Raw genomic sequence first — 19,820 nt, forward strand, 5'->3', positions numbered from 1 at the left:
CTCGATCCCAGGACCCTGAGATCATGACCTGAGCCGAAGGCAGGGGCTTAACCCACTGAGCCACCCAGGCGCCTTAGATACTGTTTTTAAGCTACCAGCTGAATTACCAGAAAGACTGAAAGAAAAGTAGTAGGTCTCATTTTGCAAAGCTTGAAATATTCCTGGTAGCCAGTAGTCGTCGTCTTTTTCTTTTTCTTTTCTTTTTTTAGAAAGATTTTATTTATCCACTTGAGAGAGAGAGCATGAGAAGGGGATAAGGTCAGAGGGAGAAGCAGACTCCCTGTGGAGCTGGGAGCCAGATGTGGGACTCGATCCTGGGACTCCAGGATCACGACCCCAACGAAGGCAGTCGCCCAACCAACTGAGCCACCCACGCACCCACCAGTAGTCTTCTGAAGACATTTTCTATAGTTCATTTTTATTTTTTGATAAAGAAGAGTATTGACCAGAAGAGTATTTGACCATTTTTATTTTTTGATAACAAAGAGTATTTGACCAGAAGAGTATTAAAAGTAAGGTGAATTGATATTGTATAAAAGCTTCTAAAGACTTCTGTTACATATATTGGGGATTTTGGACCATGCTACCCCATCTTTATAGCTGATCTACCTTGCTGAAGCTCCCCAAGGGGGAGAGTCTTCACAAACCAGAGTGGGCAGCTTCAGCATAGTAGATCAGCTATAAAGATGGGCTGTGAAAATATATATTCTCGGTGTGGAGGCAAAGAAACACGTGAAAGACAAAATCTTCCTCCCACTTCTCACTGAAAGGCTCGAAATAGCATGGATGAAGTTAAATTGTTATAGGAGCCTCAAACACCAGTCAAGAATCATGGTAGGTCTGAATAGAGAAGAACCACAAAGAGGTTCTCACAGGACATGGCCGATTAAGTCATGACCAATGGGATAAGAAAGCTAAGACCCGATACCAGAGACTTAAGCAGCACCCATGAAGTCACTGTACTATACTTGTACAGCCACAAAAGTTTGCTAGAGCCAAGTCTTTTCCTCCAAAGCATGATCTAAGATCCCCAATATATGTAAGAGAAAAGTCTTTAGAGGCTTTCATACAATGTCAATTCACCTTATTTTCAATACTTTTCTGGGGAAGGCAAGTGTTAAAAAAAATTAGAAAATCTGGTTTATAAATCTAGTTAAGGAAATAAGATATACTCAAAACACTAGCAAAAAACGGGATACTGGGCGCCTGGGTGGCTCAGTGGGTTAAGCCGCTGCCTTCGGCTCAGGTCATGATCTCAGGGTCCTGGGATCGAGTCCTGCATCGGGCTCTCTGCTCGGCAGGGAGCCTGCTTCCCTCTCTCTCTCTCTGCCTGCCTCTCCATCTACTTGTGATTTCTCTCTGTCAAATAAATAAATAAAATCTTAAAAAAAAAATAACGGGGTACTAGAACCAACATATTCCTACATATAACTAATTCTCTATTATTTTGGTGCTTAGTTGTATGTAGGTGTATGTTGGTTCTAGTATCCCATTTTTTTGCTAGTGTTTTGAGCATATCTTGCCTCCCCCATTTGCCCTTTGTGTGCATAATGTTGGTGTGGGATGATTATTGAATTGAGTGGCTCAGAGAATACCTGGAATAAGATTTTAGCAGAAACCAGTTTAGGAATGGCAAAAGTTTCTGGCTTCATTTATATCTCTCTGTATCCGAGCATATGTACTAGAATTTATTACCCCCCCCCATTACCTTTCTGAGTTGGTATGAGAAGTTATTTTCTTTAAAGATTTTATGTATTTATTTGTCAGAGAGAGAGAGAGAGAGAGAGAGAGAGAATGAGAATGAATGCACATGCACAAGCAGGGGGAGTGGCAGGCAGAGGGAGGAGCAGGTTTCCCGCTGAGCAAGGAGCCTGATGTGGGACCCAGTCTCAGGACCCTGGATAGTGACTTGAACCAAAGGCAGACGCTTAACCACTGAGCCACCTAGGCATCCCCTGAGATTACGTTTGGTCTACTGAGATTACTTTTGGTTTATTTAAATTCAGATTTGTTAATTAGTGAAGTATAATTTACTTTTACATTTAGATTCATGTTTCTTTCTTTAACATTATTATTTTTTTCTTTTATTTTGTGGTGATGGGGGCAGAGGTAGAGGGAGAGAAAGAATCTTAGGTAGGCTCCATGCCCAGCACAGAGCTCAATGCGGGACTCAGTCTCACAACCTCATATGACTTGAGCCAAAACTGAGTTGGAGGCTTAAACAGTTGAGCCACCCAGGCACCCTTCATGTTTCTTTTTCTTATAGACTAAAATGCCTTTATTTGTAAAGATAAAGTTAATTCACTTAAAAATTGGGAGTTTTTTTGTTTGTTTTGAACATTGTCCTCCTTAAGTAAGAGTGCTGTGATTACACATCTAGGACCTCAGCCATGTGGCCTCTGGGGAGTCAGTGGATGAAGATGTTCCTCCCCCATCGGTGTCACTACCAAAGCTGGCCGCGCTTCTCCGGGTGTTCAGTACTGTAGTGAGGAGCATTGGGGAACGCTTCAGCCCAATTCGGGGTCCTCCAATTACTGAGGCATATGTAACAGATGTAAGTGTCTTAAGGAGTTTTAAGTATCATTCAAAAATAAAGTTGTTGTCTATTGTAAATACTTCTTTTCTTTACCGAGTGAACTATGTGACTAACCCTCGTTTGTTCAGTACGTATGTACATATGTGGTTACTTTCTTCAATTGGCAGAAAAGTAGGAAAGCCTATTACATCCTGGCCCTTTTCTGTTCCTTCCCCTATGTGAGAAAAAGGCTACATTCCATTTTAAAATATGCATAAACTTTTTTCTCATGAGATCCTTTATAGATTCATTATTCTTTATTTATATTCTTTTAAAATCTTTCTTTAAAGATCTTATAATATTTGTTTTTAATTACTGAAGTTAGTTTTTCAGCATACTGAGAATAACATACTGTAGAGAAAGCCTGGAAGAGTAATTTTTTCTGAGCATGACAGGATGAAACAACTTGATAGTGTGACATCCAAGATTATAAAGATACAAGAACTTAAATATATAGTAGTCTGAGATCAGTCACAAGAGGCAGCATGATTACCACACTTCAGCAGCTGCAAACATTAGCTGTACTCTGTTAAAACAGTGAGTGGTTCCGTGTAATAGACATGAGAAATGAACCTGTCACTGTACGGTGCTTGAATAAGAAGGGAGAGACGTGCGTGATACAGACATAAAATATTAAAAGATTAAAATTTTACTCTTAGGATACGAGTGTAGCTTTTACTTATTTCTGTTGAAAATGTTGCAAAATAAAATAGGATATTAATTTTATATATGATTTTTTGGTAGGTTAATTGTGTATTTGAACAGAAATGTCAGATCTTGAGGATAAGTAAAACCAGCAGTTTGATATTTTAAACCTGAAGGAGATGATATAATATCTTCATTTTATTTATTCCTTTTTAAAAGTTGGTGGTTTGGTGACTATGTCAGTGTTGAAATAAAGGCAGCAAACGCAGATGTAAAACAAAAGGAAAGAAAATAATCATTTCCCAGGATAGTTATATATTTAATGTATTCTTGTATGAAGGTCTTTTAGGCCTTTTTTAATCTATAAATTTAATGTCTACATAAAGTGATTATTGAATATTACAGAAAAATATACTATATCCCTTTGTTTTTTCTTAACTAATTTTGACTAGAAATTTAGTGCATTAATATTGACTACTATAGTTCGGTAGGGTTTTTGAAGATGCTTCTCATGGCAGGTTATTCCTGTGTTTAATGTTACTGTTCCAGGTACTTGTGTATTTCATGCAGATAAAAATTCTGAGCGTTAGCCGTTTGGTCACGTTGCCTGGGGGAGGGAGGGTGATAGGAATTGGGTGTAAGGGATGTAGAGGACGGCACGGTCCATTTCCTGTCACGAGAGTACTTCAGAATGTTTTAAGCAAGATCATTTGTGCATGTTTTACTAAAGATCCCCTTATTATTCAGCCACTGAAAGGTAGAATATTAAGAGACTACTGACAAGGCAGGCAGTTAGTTTTTAGTTGAAACTGCATTAAATAAAAACTATTTTCTTGCTCTGTGGAAGCTTGTGAATTTTTTTAAAAAGCTGCTTGTTCTCCCCATTTGCAGGTTCTATACAGAGTAATGAGATGTGTGACGGCTGCAAACCAAGTGTTTTTTTCTGAGGCTGTGTTGACAGCTGCTAATGAGTGTGTTGGTGTTTTGCTCGGCAGCTTGGATCCTAGCATGACTATACATTGTGACATGGTCATTACATATGGATTAGATCAGCTGGAGAACTGCCAGACTTGCGGTACAGATTATATCATCTCAGTCTTGAATTTACTCACATTGGTATGTGAATTCTTTCTTGTGGCTTATAAATATGTTGTTTTTTCAAGACCTTAAATTTAAATTAGTGTGGAAGAAATGAAGGCCTTGGTTGTTGTTGTTGTTTTTTTTTTTTTTTAAGAGTGCATTAGTCTTATTTATATAATCTAGTTTGCTTTTGCCCTGTTATCTGTTTATTTTTAGTGTTTGATCTCAGTGTAGCTTTTATTCCTTTTTTTTCTTTTTTTAATGAAACATTGTCTTTCATATAAGACTACTTAGTATTCCTGGTAAATATTATATGGATACTTGGTAACTATTTTGAAAGACCTTGTTGTGTTTTATTTTCCATATGAAACTTGTTTTATAGTTTTTATTCTTAACCATAAGTATTCTTCCTTTCCACCATTTATTATGAACATTTTGAAGTGTATAAAAGAGTAGTATGATAAATCTCTGTATACTTAATACTGTTTCTCTAATTAGAAACATATGGTCCATCTGGTCTCATCTAGACCTCTCTGACGTGCTAGCTCTTCCTTGCTCTGCCTCTATCCCCAACTGGATTGTTTTAAAGCAAATTCTACGTGCTGTTCTACTGAACATTTCTGCTGAAGTTATACCTTTTTTTGCCAATATTAAAAAAAAATGCACATGTTTAAGTATAGATACATGAATCCTATTTAGGGATCTAGACATTTTAATGTCATGTTAAGGCCTTAAGATGCAGTTTAGATATATTACTTTTTTAATTAATAGATATTTTTCAGAGCCGTTTTTAGGTTTACACAAATACTGAGCTTTAAGTATGGAGTTCCCATACCCTGTCCCACAATAGTGTCCCTCATTATTATTTTGCCAGGGAGAGAGAGAGAGCATGAGCACAAGGAGGGGAGCAGCAGGTAGAGGGAGAAGCAGAAGCAGGCTCCCCACTGAGCAGGGACCCCGATGTGCAGACTCGATCCCAGGACCCTGGGATCATGAGCTGAACTGAAGGCAGACGTTTAACTGACTCAACCACCCATGTGTCCCAGTTTCCCTCATTAACATCTTGCTTCGTTGTGGTACATTTATTACAACTGATGAGCCATATTGACATGTTATTAACTGAGGTCCATAGTTCACCTTAGGGTTCATTCTCTGGATTGTACGTTCTGTGGGTTTTGACAAATGAATAATGCCACATATTCATTATTGAGGTATCGAACAGAGTAGTTTTGCTGCCCTAAAAATCCCTTGTGCTCCACCTGTTTGTCCCTCCTTGATCTTTGGTAACTATAGATATTTTTACTGTCTCCATAGTTTTGCCTTTTCCAGAAGGTCATATTGGTGGAATCATAGTATGTAGCCACGTCAGATGGGCTTCTTCACTTAAAGTTCTCCCATGTCCTGTTGTGTCTTGGTAGCTCACTTCTTTTTATTTTATTCTTTTTAGATCGTTGAACAGATAAATACAAAACTACCATCATCATTTGTAGAAAAACTGTTCATACCATCATCTAAACTACTGTTTTTGCGTTATCATAAAGAAAAGGAGGTAAGTGTTGCATTGAGAAGGACTTTTGGTAACTTCAGTCATTGAAGAGTTTACTCAAGTTGCTTCCTAGGCTACATAAATAAAGTGGGAATGAAATGATAAATAAATGTTTTAAAATACAGTGATTAAATGATTTATTAGTATTTGTTGATTGTCATACCACTGTGCCATATACTCTTCTTAATTACTGTAATTTGTTTTATTAATATTTTATAAAACAAGTTATATTTAAAAAGTTATAAATTCAGAAGTATAGTATATCACAAATTTCATTATTAGCTTCTCATCTGACTCCCAATCAGAACCACTATAGACTTTCCAAGTGGACAGAAGAAAACGAATTGTAATATTCTTTCTTTTCTTTTCTTCAAGATTTTATTGATTTATTTGACACACAGAGTGAGAGAGGGAAGGGAGAGAGCAAGGGGAGAGGGAGAGGGAGAAGCAGGCTCCCTGCTGAGCATGGAGCCCGATGTGGGGCTCAATCCTGGGACTCGATCCTAGGACTGTAGGATCATGACCTGAGCCGAAGGCAGATGCTTGACAACTGTGCCCCTTAGGTGTTCCATAAATTGCTTTTTTTATGTGTGTTTTGATACCAGTCATTTTTAAAAAATGGCCTTCTGGGGCACCTGGGTGGCTCAGTGGCTTAAGCCTCTGCCTTCGGCTTAGGGCATGATCTCAGGGTCCTGGGATCAAGCCCCACATTGGGGCTCTCTGCTCAGCAGGGAGTCTGCTTCCCCCCTCTCTCTGCCTACTTGTGATCTCTCTCTCTGTCAAAATAAATTTTAAAAAAATCTTTAAAAAAAAACGACCTTTTAAGAACTTCTAATTTAGAGGACTCTGTAATAAAGTTTTGAAGATTTTTATAAATTTATTTACACATGTAGGTTTCCTAAGGTTGATTTTTAAAAAAAATTTAGGTCTTTGGTGTTGTGGACAGTGAATTTATTTTTCTTTTTCCCCAATTTTTAAAGATTATTCATTTATTTGACAGAGATCACAAGTAGGCAGAGAGGCAGACAGAGGAGAGGAGGAAGCAGGCTCCTTGCTGAGCAGAGAGCCCAAGGTGGGGCTTGATCCCAGGACCCTGGGATCATTACCCGAGCCGAAGACAGAGGCTTTAACCCACTCAGCCACCCAGGCGCCCCATGAATTTATTTTTCTTAAAATTGATTTGTACTATCACATTATGCAGTTAGTAATATTATTTTCCATTTAATTATCATTTTCTTGAATTCTCTCTTAAAGGTTGTTGCTGTAGCCCATGCTGTTTATCAAGCAGTGCTCAGCCTGAAGAATATTCCTGTTTTGGAGACTGCCTATAAATTAATTTTGGGGGAAATGACTTGTGCCCTAAACAACCTGCTACATAGTCTACAACTTCCTGATGCCTGCTCTGAAATAAAACATGAATCTTTTAAAAATCACGTATTCAATGTAGACAATGCAAAATTTGTAGTTATATTTGATCTCAGTGCCCTGACTACAATTGGAAATGCCAAAAACTCACTAATTGGGGTGAGTCTTTACTTGCAGTGCTTTGTTTTATTCTTACTTAAGCCTCTCTTCATTGCATGTTTACCTATGTTTTTTACTGCCATTATCATGTCAGTATCTCCAGAGTCACTATAGACCACACTGCCGTATGTATGTAGGACATGCCTGGATCATTAAAATTGACAGGAATGTTTCTTGCTGTTGTATTTCCCTTATCCCTTCCTTTCCTTGACAACACTTATAAAATTTTCTTATATTTGTCTTATTCTTTAAAAACTGTCTTTTATGAATTTATACCTATTCTAGCATGCTTATAAAAAAATGTGAGTGTTTTGCACAGTTCAGATTTGTGTAGTTCTTCTAATATGCAGGTTCTTCTTCCCCGCTTTTCTCCTCTTCACTAATGTTAGTGCTTACATATGGTCTTCTTTTTGAGTTCCTACTTTTCTCTAGGTATATTCATATATTCTTTCTTTTGGGAAAAGAATAAAGATTTCTTCCCTTTAAGAAGTTTGATGTGACCTTCCTTTTGACTGATAATTATTGCTTTGTTTATTTTTTCCCTTGTGTTAGACCTTTCATGATTGGAAGACATTACTTCTAATAAAAAAAAATAGCGTATAATTAAAAGATTAGGTTTTCTAAAAGAGAAGGGAGGGAAAAGTCAAATTTTGATGTTTAGATTTGCGTGCTCTCCTGATCAGATTGCCTTGTATCACTCCATGAGTAGCAGTTCCTTCCCCCACTGCTAGTCATGGCTGATGGTGTACAGTAAACTCTACTCAGACCCTAAAATTTCGTTTTTGAGGAATTCACATTGTGTATAGATTTGAGGAGGTTTTTTTGTCTTGTAGTCTGGAAACAGAGTGGGTCAGGAAGGGGCAGGCAGATGGAATGGAGTACGTTAGCAGCAGAAGGAAAAGGGAAGGATGGGAACGGCTTAAGAAAGTGGTAAGATGTGCTGCTTTCCTCATCGGACAGGGCACCGTCCTGTTTAGTATACGGAAAATTGAGGAGATGCTGTTTGCTACATTGTGAGGTACAGAGGACTTTGTTTAGATCAGGAATCCATAGATGACAGCCTGTGGGCCAAATATAGCTCAGTACCCTTTTCTGTCTCTTTTAAAAAATTACTTTCCTTATGTGGGAGAGTGAGTGCAGGAGAGCGCAAGTAGGGGAAGGGGCAGAGGTAAAGGGTGAAGCTCCCCACTGATCAAAGAACCTGGCATGCTCAATCCCAGGGCCCTGAGATCATGACCTGAGCTGAGGGCAGACACTTAACTGACTGAGCCACCCAGGCACTCCTGTTTTTTCCTCTTTTTCAAAAAGTATCTTTATTGATCTGTAATTCAAATACCATATAATTCCCACTTAAAGTGTACATTTCAGGAGCACCTGGGTGACTCAGTTGGTGATATGTCCAGCTCTTGATTTCGGCTGAGGTCGTGATCTGAGCCCCTGTCATTTTAACTTTGAAAAATGTGTACATGTATTTTGAGGAATAAGCTTGTATGTGTCTTGGAGGAGCCAAATATTTGTTTTCTTTTGTACATCATCAGATGTGGGCGCTGTCTCCAACCGTCTTTGCCCTGCTGAGTAAGAATCTGATGATTGTGCATGGTGACTTGGCTGTTCACTTCCCTGCCATTCAGTACGCCGTGCTCTACACGCTGTATTCTCATTGTACCAGGTACTCTACTGTACAGATACTTCTTACAAACAAGGGTTTGTTTTTTCTCTTGAACTTTTGTGGGCCCTCATAAGAGTAGATTTTTAAAAATAGGTGTTGACTTTGGAATTGCTTTCTTTTTTTCAATTAGAGGTGAAAAGGTGATTTTTTTCCTTTGTCTTCCAGGCATGATCACTTTATATCTAGTAGTCTTAGTTCTTCGTCCCCATCTTTGTTTGATGGAGCTGTGATTAGTACTGTAACTACAGCTACAAAAAAGCATTTCTCAATTATACTGAATCTTCTGGGAATATTGCTTAAGAAAGATAATCTTAACCAGGATACAAGGTAACTAAATAGTATTTCCTAATTTTAAGTGTTCTTCTGAACTTTTATTAATTTAGTTATGTAATTGGAGGGTAGGAAATCCAGATTATCGGGGTGGTAGGGTGGAGCAGCTTCATAAACTCTTCAAAATACAGCTTTATTATTTAGTTTAGGATTTCTGGTTCTTTCCCAAAAGAATTAAATGAAACCTCATTTAGTTTATTAAACCTGCAGTGTTTAGTTGAAGAATGTTATCTGTAGAGGTCTTTATAATCTTTGCTACAACTTATGCTAGTTTGGGGACATTTTCTTAAAAGGCATGCAACTTTTTGACAAAGGAATTTCTATAGTTTGTGTTTTCATTTCCTGTTGCTTGACATATTTAAAGAAATCAAAACCAAAGTAATGTAAGAAGAATAGACCTTTTTCTTTCTTTCTTTCCTTCTTAAGAAATCAACTGGTTATTTTGTGTTTCAGGAAACTGTTAATGACCTGGGCTTTGGAAGTGGCTGTGTTAATGAAGAAGTCTGAAACATATGCACCTTTATTCTCTCTTCCATCTTTCCATAAATTTTGCAAAGGCCTTTTAGCTAACAGTAAGTGATTTTTAAAAATTTTGTTATTCTGCACTTAAAAGGGATCTTTGGTAATGAAAGATAGTCACTTAAACATTTTCATAACATGAAATGTATAATTCCCATCTCAAGGGCAGATGCCTAATCTAATTTTTTCTTAATATGTAAGTTGTTTTTAAGTGATCGTTTAAGCTTATGTGAATGCTTATGCATTCTGTATACTTTTAAAATTCCCTTCAGAGAATGGTTGGGGTAAAACTCATGACTTTAAGTGGCTTTTGTTGAATGTGTTATGTTCCTAAATGTTACTACCAGCAAGGGTTCTAGGCAGGAGCAGGGCCTAGTCCATCCATGGTAGGCATTTACTGTTTATTGAATGAGTGAATGGGATCGGGATGTTAGGACATGCTGGCATGTAATTTCTTTTGGCAAACTGAAAGTGTCTTTTAATTTCTAATAGCTCTCGTTGAAGATGTGAATATCTGTCTGCAAGCATGCAGCAGTCTTCATGCTTTGTCTTCTTCTTTGCCAGACGATCTTTTACAGAGGTATGCACTAAAGATCCTATCTTTGATCCTAGTCCTAATAACTTGAGGCTGTTGCCACACTCGTATTATCTGTTTCATTTTTTTGTAGGTGTGTCGATGTTTGCCGTGTTCAACTTGTCCATAGTGGAACTCGTATTCGACAAGCATTTGGAAAGCTGTTGAAGTCAATTCCTCTAGATGTTGTTTTGAGGTATAACGGTTGCATTAGAACAAAAACATCCCATGGTTGTGAGTGCCTGGTAGTCCTTTAGGAAGAGACAAATTGCCTATTAGTGAATCTTGTACGGCACCTCTCAGTGACTGAAGGGATGTCAGAGGGTCAAGTTGTGCAGGTCTAGAAGAAAGTAACAAGATTTTATATTTTTTATAAACTTAGAAGCTCATGATGATAAGTACTGAATAATTTATATACCACAGTGCCAAAATATGTTTCTTAGTAGTTCAGTTACTTGAAAAACTCAAGTGTAATCTTTATTGTTTTGATTAAATTAATTTTCTTTTCTTTTTTTTTTTTTTTGTTTGTTTTTAAAGATTTTATTTATTTGACAGCAAGAGAGATCACAGTAGGCAGAGAGGCAGGCAGAGAGAGGGGGAAGCAGGCTCCCTGCTGAACAGAGAGGCCAATGTGGGGCTCGATCCCAGGACCCTGAGATCATGACCTGAGCCGAAGGCAAAGGCTTAACCCACTGAGCCACTCAGGCACCCCTGATTAAGTTAATTTTCAAGTTGTAACAACATTTCTGTTTTGAAGGCTCAGTTTTAATTTTTTATTTCTACATTCAGTTAACAAGAAAATAGCTCATTTACAATACAAAGTAACCTTTTGACTGAAACATTTTGTACAACTGTGACTTTATTTTCTTTCTACAGCAATAACAATCACACAGAAATTCAAGAAATTTCTTTAGCATTAAGAAGTCACATGAGCAAAGCACCAAGTAACACATTCCACCCACAAGATTTCTCTGATGTTATTAGTTTTATTTTGTATGGGAATTCTCACAGAACGGGGTAAGATTTTCTTTGACTCCTTCATGTGTGAAAGTTAATTAAATATTCTTGAATATCTTGACTCCATGCCCATTTTGCAGAGAAGATATATCCGGAGTGGCAGAGTAGGAAGTGATATCTTCTCCAATGGATCATTTTTGCTTTCAGCAGTAAGAATTGCTTTGATGATAGTATCCGAAGAAACAAAAATGGACTTTGAGATTGAGTGATGAAATGTGTTTGACAGTTAACTGCTCTGCCTAGTCATGAGTGTTTTGGGGAGAGGCCTAAGGACATAGACATTCCGCAGGTGCTTAGTTGCAGTGAATGTTTTACCCCGATAGCCAGTGTCATAAGTCATTTACCCTAATAACCCATCCACACTGTACCCTATCCTGTTTTAACTATAAAAGACCTCACAATGAAAGGGATATAATGCTTCTCACTATTAAAGGTTTTGCCTTTTTGAGGTAGGAAAATTGTAGTCCTACTCCCATTCCCTTGGCAATTTTTTAAAAAATTTTAAATGAAGTTGTCATTGTCTGTTAAATATGAAACTGCTTTTCCCAGGAAGGACAATTGGTTAGAAAGATTGTTCTATAGCTGCCAGAGACTGGATAAGCGTGACCAATCAACAATTCCCCGAAATCTTCTAAAGACAGATGCTGTCCTTTGGCAGTGGGCTATTTGGGAAGCAGCACAGTTCACTGTCCTTTCTAAATTGAGAACCCCATTGGGCAGAGCTCAGGATACCTTCCAGACCATTGAAGGTAATCAGCTCTTTGTGCTTTTTCAAACTTCGTGATATAAATACTTTGAAACCCTTTTTATATTAAGAAGCAATGGATTTCTTAATCTTTGTTAAAACAAAAATTTGAGAGTGTATGCTTTGTTTTTCTTTAATACTCTTTCAGTCTTTCAGGTACTGTTTGTGAGAATAAACTTTCATAGAATAATGGTGTTGACAACAACATGGTTGTCTACTTTTGTTCAAAAACTAGGGGATTTGTATAGAGAAAACATTTTTTTCCCCTAAAAATAAGAAATCTTTCATGTTGGGAGTTTTGTTTTTAAATGATGGCTGTACAGGGAGATACTTGATATATGTGATTTTGTGAAATTATCTCCAACTTCTAGAATCTGTAAAGATTTCTTTTAAATTTGGAATGTTGTCTCTGCTTTAAGGTATCATTAGAAGTCTTGCAGCTCACACGTTAAACCCTGATCAAGATGTTAGTCAGTGGACAACTGCAGACAATGATGAAGGCCACAGTAGCAACCAGCTTAGACTTGTTCTTCTTCTGCAGTATCTGGAAAATCTGGAGAAGTTAATGTATAATGCATATGAGGGTTGTGCTAATGCATTAACATCACCTCCCAAGGTTGGTTTCAGTGGGCTAAGGGTTGGTTTGTAGCCATTTCATGGGCAAGCCTGGCAATGCTTGTAGAGCTGAAATCACAATACTCTTGTGTATTTGATACATCTATACTAGAATCTTAACCAATCCTGGGCTCTTCTTTTTCTTTATTCTAAAGGTCATTAGGACTTTCTTTTATACCAATCGCCAAACTTGCCAAGACTGGCTGACGCGGATCCGACTCTCCATTATGAGGGTTGGGTTGTTGGCAGGCCAGCCCGCTGTGACAGTGAGACATGGCTTTGACTTGCTTACAGAAATGAAGACAAATCTCTCTCAGGTAAAGTGTATTTGAAGATCTTTAAATCTCTTAATTAGAAATTTTGAGTTTAATTCCTTTACTGTGATTTAATCTATGGATGAAATAAGTTAAAATTTCTGTTCATTCAAACTTCTGTTTCAATGGCTTTGATTCAATTGTTTGTAAAAGCAGTAACTTCCAAAGTCACCTACTCATATTTTGTACTTAGAACCTGTCAAAGTACATATTACTTATGTTTAAGGGGTTGGAACTTTAAAGGTAATTCTTAGAAATTTGTGGAAGAAATAATTCTCATTATGATTTTAAAGAATTTATATAACGTGTAGGAAAGTACATATAATTTATAGTATATGCATAGGTATATATGATGTTATAAGGGGAAAGTACTGGTTTATAAATGGGTTCAGTAAGTGGAATCCATGAATAGCTAATGTTTATTAATTAGACATATTATCAATAAGTAGTATTCAGACAAAATTATCATTTTTTAATTCGTGGTTATTTATAGTTGATTTTTGCTCTGTATTTAATTCATATGTTACTCCTACAGATACTGCAGTTTAAATGTCTGGGTAATTTTTTAGTTTGTAAAGATGGACATCCATATGTTAAGGTTGTGCTAGTTACCTTTTGTAGAAACATATATAAATTTTTAGGAATTATGTTCTAGGAATATATTGCCATTGTTGTAAAAATAATTGTTAAATACATTTGCCTTTAAATGGGCTTAGATTATGATCAGTAGTTGTAAATTTAGTAGATACTTGAATTTTAATGGTACTGAGATCTGTGATTTATTTTTCTGAATGAACTTTAAGGGGAATGAGTTGGAAGTAACCATCATGATGGTGGTAGAAGCACTGTGTGAGCTTCATTGTCCTGAAGCTATACAGGGAATTGCTGTCTGGTCGTCTTCCATTGTTGGAAAGAATCTTCTCTGGATTAATTCAGTGGCCCAGCAGGCTGAAGGGAGGTAAGCTGGTAGGAAGGAAATAGGTGATAGGAAATCTTGACATTTTAAATCCTCCGTATTCCTGGCTAACTTTGTAGTTAAATGTTAAAACAACTTTGTACAGTTTTGGGGCGCCTGGATGGCTCAGTGGATTAAAGCTTCTGCCTTCAGCTCAGGTCATGATTCCCAGGGTCCTGGAATCGAGCCCCACATCGGGCTCTCTGCTCCACAAGGAGCCTCCTTCCCCCCCCCTCTCTGCCTGCCTCTCTGCCTACTTGTGATCTCTGTCAAAAATATTAATAAAAATCTTAAAAAAAAAAAACAAAACTTCGTTCAGTTTTAGTTATTGGAACTTGGTGCAAGTCACTTGACTAAGGAGCTGTCTTTAGTCTGTTCTTTAAGTAGCAGCAAAACTTAAATGCCTTTCTTATTAATGGATTAGTAAGAAATCTTCCTCAAAATATGATCTGCCAATTACTTGTCTTCTAAACCAGTCTGCCTGCCTGCCTTCCTTTTTCTTTCCCTTTTTTTTTCCCCCCTCTTGAGAGGGAGCAGGGAAGAGGGACAGAGGGATAGAAAGAATCCCAAGCAAGCTCCATGCCCAGCACAGAGCCTGATGTGGGGCTTGATCGCACAACTCTAACATTATGATTTGAGCCTAAATCAAGAGTCAGACGCTTAACCAACTGAGTCATACAGGCACCCCATACTTGTTTCATAAATATTTTTGAACTTGATTCTTAATTGATAACCTTTCATATCAGAGTTTGGTACAAACCAGAGTACTTGCTCATTAGCCCTGTGCATTCAACATTTAAACTTACTGATTTCACTAGGTAAAGGAACATGAATCATAATCTGTATGTATTTATGTTAGTTTTACCAAATCTGGAAAATGTAGCAAATAAAGAACTCATAATTCCATCTGCCAGTGATAACTGTTAGTTTTGGTGCACATGCCTTTTTCGTTCTTACTTCTTTCATATTTAGTCTTTTCTCCACTTTTTCCAGAAATAGCTGTGTTTTTGCTGGTTACCTCATTTTCCTTTTGCCACTCAGCAATATTTTTAAAAATATTTTGCCATGTTAAATAATCTACAGTGTTATTTTTAATGACATAGTTGTATTTTTTGTGAGTGCACCATACTTTTTAGTATTCCTTATTTTTGGACAGTAAGGTTATTTTTGATGTTTTTTACTAATCTTTTTTTTTTTTTTTTTTTTTTTTTAAGATTTTATTTATTTACTTGAGTGAGAGAAAGGGCATGAGAGGGGAGAGGGTCAGAGGGAGCCTGATGCGGGACTCTATCCTGCGACTCCAGGATCATGACCTGAGCCAAAGGCAGTTGCTTCACCATTCGAGCCACCCAAGCGCCCCTCTTTTTTACTAATCTTAATGCACTGTGGCCCTTAATTCTGTAAACTATAGTTTATAGTTGTTTTTATTTTCTTTGAATTCTCCTACAAGTTGGTTTACTAGGAGAAAGGCTATAGACAATAAGGCTTATGGTATGTTCTTTTGCGAAGTACTGTACGGAAAACTGTTTCTGGTTTAATCTGTAACAATAGAATAATAAACCCTTCCCTTCACCTTTGTGAATACTGAGGGTCACTAAAAAATAACAGCTCTGCCACCATCGTCAGTGAAGATAGTTTTAATTTACATTTGCTTATTAATGATTAACACTGACTTTACCCATATGTTCTGTTGAACATTTGTGATTCTTAAAAACATAGATGATGTCTTAATGGCCTCTCATTTTTTCCTGTATCAATCTATGAGATTTTATTATACAGCAAGATTGTTGATGATGTGGTTTCTTGCTTTCTTAAGATTTTATTTACTTATTCGACAGAGAGAGACACAATGAGAGAGGGAACACAAGCAGAGGGAGTGGGAGAGGGGGAAGCCGACTTCCGCCAAGCAGGGAGCCTGATGCGGGGCTCCATCCCAGGACCCTGGGATCGTGACCTGAGCTGAAGGCTGATGCTTAACTACTGAGCCACCCAGGCACACCTTTGCTGTGCAGTTTCTTAATTTGTAATTTGTTTTTAATATTTATGGTGTTTTTGGTACTTAGAAATTTTAAGTTATATCATTAGTATCTGTTACTTTATGAATTCTTTTTAAAAATATGTTCTACATAGCCTTTGTGTACGTTGAGATCAGATACTTAACAATATTTTTTGTTACTTTTTTTTTAAAGTGAAGGAATACCTTTGTGTGTGTGGTGTTTTAAAGATTCTGTTAATTTGAAAGAGGGAGAGAGAGAGATCAGGCAGTAGGAAGGGGCAGAGGGAGAGAGAGAGAAGCAGACTCCCTGCTGAGCAGGGAGCCCAACGCAGGGCTTGATCCCAGGACCCTGAGATGGTGACCCAAACCAAACGCAGATGCTTAACCAACTGAACCACCCACGCACCCCTTCTGATATTTTACACTGCCTTTTTAAAAGATTTTATTTATTTATTTGAGAGAGAGAGAGATGCATATACTAGGGAGGGACAGAGAGCAAAAGTGAAAGTCTCAAGAGACTCTGCACGAGCCCAATGCCTGGGCTCAATGTCAGAACTTCCAGATCATGACCTGAGCCAAACCCAGGAGTCAGACGCCCAACCAACTATGTTACCCAGGCCCCCCTACCTTTTTTTAAAATTTATTTTTCATTTGTGTGAGGGAAAAAAATCTAATTTTATGTACCCTAACTCCACACAAAATAATTAACTCATTGTCTCCACTCAGTTTATTTCCCCGCTCAATTTGTTGAGTGATTATTTTTTTTGTTTCTTTGGAAGTGATGTCTGTGAATAATTAAAAATAAAGACTGTTTGAATTTGCACTAAAGGTTTGAAAAGGCCTCTGTGGAGTATCAGGAGCACTTGTGCGCCATGACGGGTGTTGATTGCTGCATCTCCAGCTTCGACAAATCTGTTCTCACATTGGCCAACACTGGGCGTAACAGTGCCAGCCCCAAACATTCTTTGAACGGTGAGCATCTGGAATTTAAATAAAAAATTGTAGTCCGATATTTTGTACTGATGATGTTACAGTGCACTTTTAGATTTCTTTGCTCTTTAAAATATTTATAATTGCTTTGGATCTCTGTTTTATAAAATATGTTCACTTAGGTGAATCCAGAAAAACTGTGCTGTCTAAGCCAACTGACTCTTCCCCTGAGGTGATAAATTATTTGGGAAATAAAGCATGCGAGTGCTACATTTCCATTGCTGATTGGGCTGCTGTACAGGAGTGGCAGAATGCTATCCACGACTTGAAGAAGAGTACCAGCAGTACTTCTCTCAACCTGAAAGCCGATTTTAACTACATAAAGTAAGGACTTTTTTTATTTAAATAAATTTTCATTAGCTTTCAAGTCTTCCTCTATGCCAGAAAAAATATTAAAATTGGTAACATCTACTGTTGTAAGGTATTTGAAATTCTGATAATATTGCTGTTTGAAAATTACTACAGTGAGAAACTAACATTAGAGGTGAGGAAGGTGTTCATGCAGTAGGAAGACAGTCTTGTCACTGTTCATAATCTTTTGGTATTGATTCTTAGAGCTTACAAAATGAATATAAAGAGAAATTTGTTACTGCTTTAGAAAGGGTCACACTTGATGACTGTTTCAAAATTAGGTTTTGATTGATTGAAAATAATCTGAAGAGGGCAGTTAATGAACATTTGTAAATTCCCTTGCCTTTTTTTTTCTTCTTGTTCCTCTGTGCATTTATTAATCCCTTAATTCATAATGTTATGTACCGGGGGCGCCTGGCTGTCTCAGTCAGTAGAGCATGCGACTCTTGATCTTGGGTTCATGTGTTCGAGTGCCACATTGAGGGTAGAGATTACTTAAATATATAAATATTAAATTTTTAAAAAACAGAAAGTATGTATTGAATTAATTCCTTAATTCAGAATTTGTATACCCATAAGTGGCTGGGATATAGTGGTCGTTAGTGTCCTTCCCATTGAGAAGCTCAGTTTCTAGAGCGTAAACGTGTTAATGGGTAATTTCTCCACTGAGCTTGTACTGTGTGCCAGTCAGTGGGGTTTAACATTTCATGAAACATGAATTCTAATCCTTGAGGAGCTCCTTCTAGAGGAGACAGACAGACAAGGTTGGGAATGCCATCAGCACGACAATTTGAGCAAAGACTTGAGGAAACATCTGATGTAAGAGTGATGTGGTTTTAGTGTTCTGGAAATGCCCTGGAGGCCATTCTTGTTGAAGCAGGTGAATAATAAGAAATAAGGGTAGAGAGTAGGTGGTAACTCTGAGGACTTTGATTCTTTTTTTTAAGATTTTATTTATTTATTTGACAGAGAGAAATCACAAGTAGATGGAGAGGCAGGCAGAGAGAGAGAGAGAGAGAAAGAGGGAAGCAGGCTCCCTGCCGAGCAGAGAGCCCGATGCGGGACTCGATCCCAGGACCCTGAGATCATGACCTGAGCCGAAGGCAGTGGCTTAACCCACTGAGCCACCCAGGCGCCCCGAGGACTTTGATTCTTAATAAGACAGAAAATCTTAGGTGAGATTTGAACAGGAGAAGCATGTTCTGACCTGACCTCACTCTGCTGTGTTGTCAAGAGACTGGAGGTGGATGGCAAGGGTGGCCGTATGTATACCACTGGTCTGTGGGACAGTGGTAGAGGGAGAACAGACACTAGTAATTGAAGGAGGGGCACACAGGACAATGAGGTGTGTTTAAGGTGCTTATGAAACATGCAGAGGAGACTGCTCAATAAGCAGTAAAGAATTGGATTTGGAGCACAGGAGAGGTATCTAAGCTAGAGAATGATTTGGGGATCATTAGTATGTAGGTGACAGTAAAAGACCCTCTTTTCCCTGGCTCTGTTCCAGAGCCTTTTGTAAGCTACCAAGTAACATAAAGCTCTGGGGATGGGTAAGTGAAAAGTAAAGTAAAGAGGGCCAAGGTCAGAATCCTTTTTTACAGGAGGGGAGAGGAAGCCATTGATAAAAACAAAGACACTGAGAAAGGAAGAGTCTGAGTTGTAGGAGAACCAGACTGGGGTCGTCCACCTTGTCAGGAGTTCCAGAGATGGCATGCAGGAAGAGCTTTGCAGAGAAAGAGAAGGAGAAGCAGCCAGGCTGAATACTGTCGAGTGGTGAAGAAACTTGGAAATCAAAAGCTCTAAAGGTTACTTGGGTAGTGAGTTTTTCCTGAAATCAAGGAGAGGAAGCTGTGGCTAGAGGAGAATTTTGTGTATTTACTTGAAGTATTGGAGAGATTTAGTGTTCCTTTAAGCTTAGGGGAAGGAGTGATTGGAAAGCAGAGGCTGAAGAAACGGGATAAAGAACATTGATTTAAGGATTAACTGGGCCCTGCCTTTTTTTGAACCCAAGGAAAGTAGCTGCATATGAACAAGTAGATGGTGAATTAAGGGTAAGAGTAGAGGAAACGAAAGCCTGTGTGGCTGTGTGTGTGTGTGTGTGTGTGTGTGTGTGTTTTGAGGAGTTAGTCATCAGCAGAGAGAATGGGGCATTGTAGAGTCTAGCGGGGATGCATGGAACCTGCCACTGGAGAGGGCTCAGACTCTCTAGTGGCAGGAATGATAAAGGTGTTGTCACCAAACCTTGACAGTTCATCATTTGCGGCTCACATGAGAAGCACTTGGTTGCCTTGGTCCTGGCTTTGAGCTTATAAGGTGGGGGTAGGTACAGTCCTTGATGTTACATTGCTAGTGCTGAATTCAGGCTGCATTGTAAA

General features: G+C 38.1%; 1 protein-coding gene across 2 annotated transcripts in view; it reads left to right on the top strand.

Moving 5' to 3' along the window:
• Nucleotides 1-19,820, top strand: part of SMG1 (SMG1 nonsense mediated mRNA decay associated PI3K related kinase) — an 83,845-nt gene that overhangs the window by 18,127 nt on the left and 45,898 nt on the right. For both annotated transcript variants that reach the window (XM_082714866.1, XM_082714867.1), the window contains exons 10-25: nucleotides 2,381-2,554; nucleotides 4,112-4,336; nucleotides 5,748-5,849; nucleotides 7,101-7,370; nucleotides 8,909-9,039; nucleotides 9,205-9,366; nucleotides 9,823-9,941; nucleotides 10,381-10,468; nucleotides 10,557-10,658; nucleotides 11,339-11,479; nucleotides 12,029-12,228; nucleotides 12,644-12,840; nucleotides 12,995-13,156; nucleotides 13,957-14,111; nucleotides 16,934-17,076; nucleotides 17,217-17,418. In XM_082714866.1, coding sequence (XP_082570992.1) covers nucleotides 2,381-2,554; nucleotides 4,112-4,336; nucleotides 5,748-5,849; nucleotides 7,101-7,370; nucleotides 8,909-9,039; nucleotides 9,205-9,366; nucleotides 9,823-9,941; nucleotides 10,381-10,468; nucleotides 10,557-10,658; nucleotides 11,339-11,479; nucleotides 12,029-12,228; nucleotides 12,644-12,840; nucleotides 12,995-13,156; nucleotides 13,957-14,111; nucleotides 16,934-17,076; nucleotides 17,217-17,418 — 2,573 coding nt within the window. The remainder of the gene's footprint in view (nucleotides 1-2,380; nucleotides 2,555-4,111; nucleotides 4,337-5,747; nucleotides 5,850-7,100; nucleotides 7,371-8,908; nucleotides 9,040-9,204; nucleotides 9,367-9,822; nucleotides 9,942-10,380; nucleotides 10,469-10,556; nucleotides 10,659-11,338; nucleotides 11,480-12,028; nucleotides 12,229-12,643; nucleotides 12,841-12,994; nucleotides 13,157-13,956; nucleotides 14,112-16,933; nucleotides 17,077-17,216; nucleotides 17,419-19,820) is intronic.

Source organism: Mustela nivalis (assembly GCF_964662115.1).
Source record: "Mustela nivalis genome assembly, chromosome: 19".
Taxonomy (NCBI): Eukaryota; Metazoa; Chordata; class Mammalia; order Carnivora; family Mustelidae; genus Mustela; species Mustela nivalis.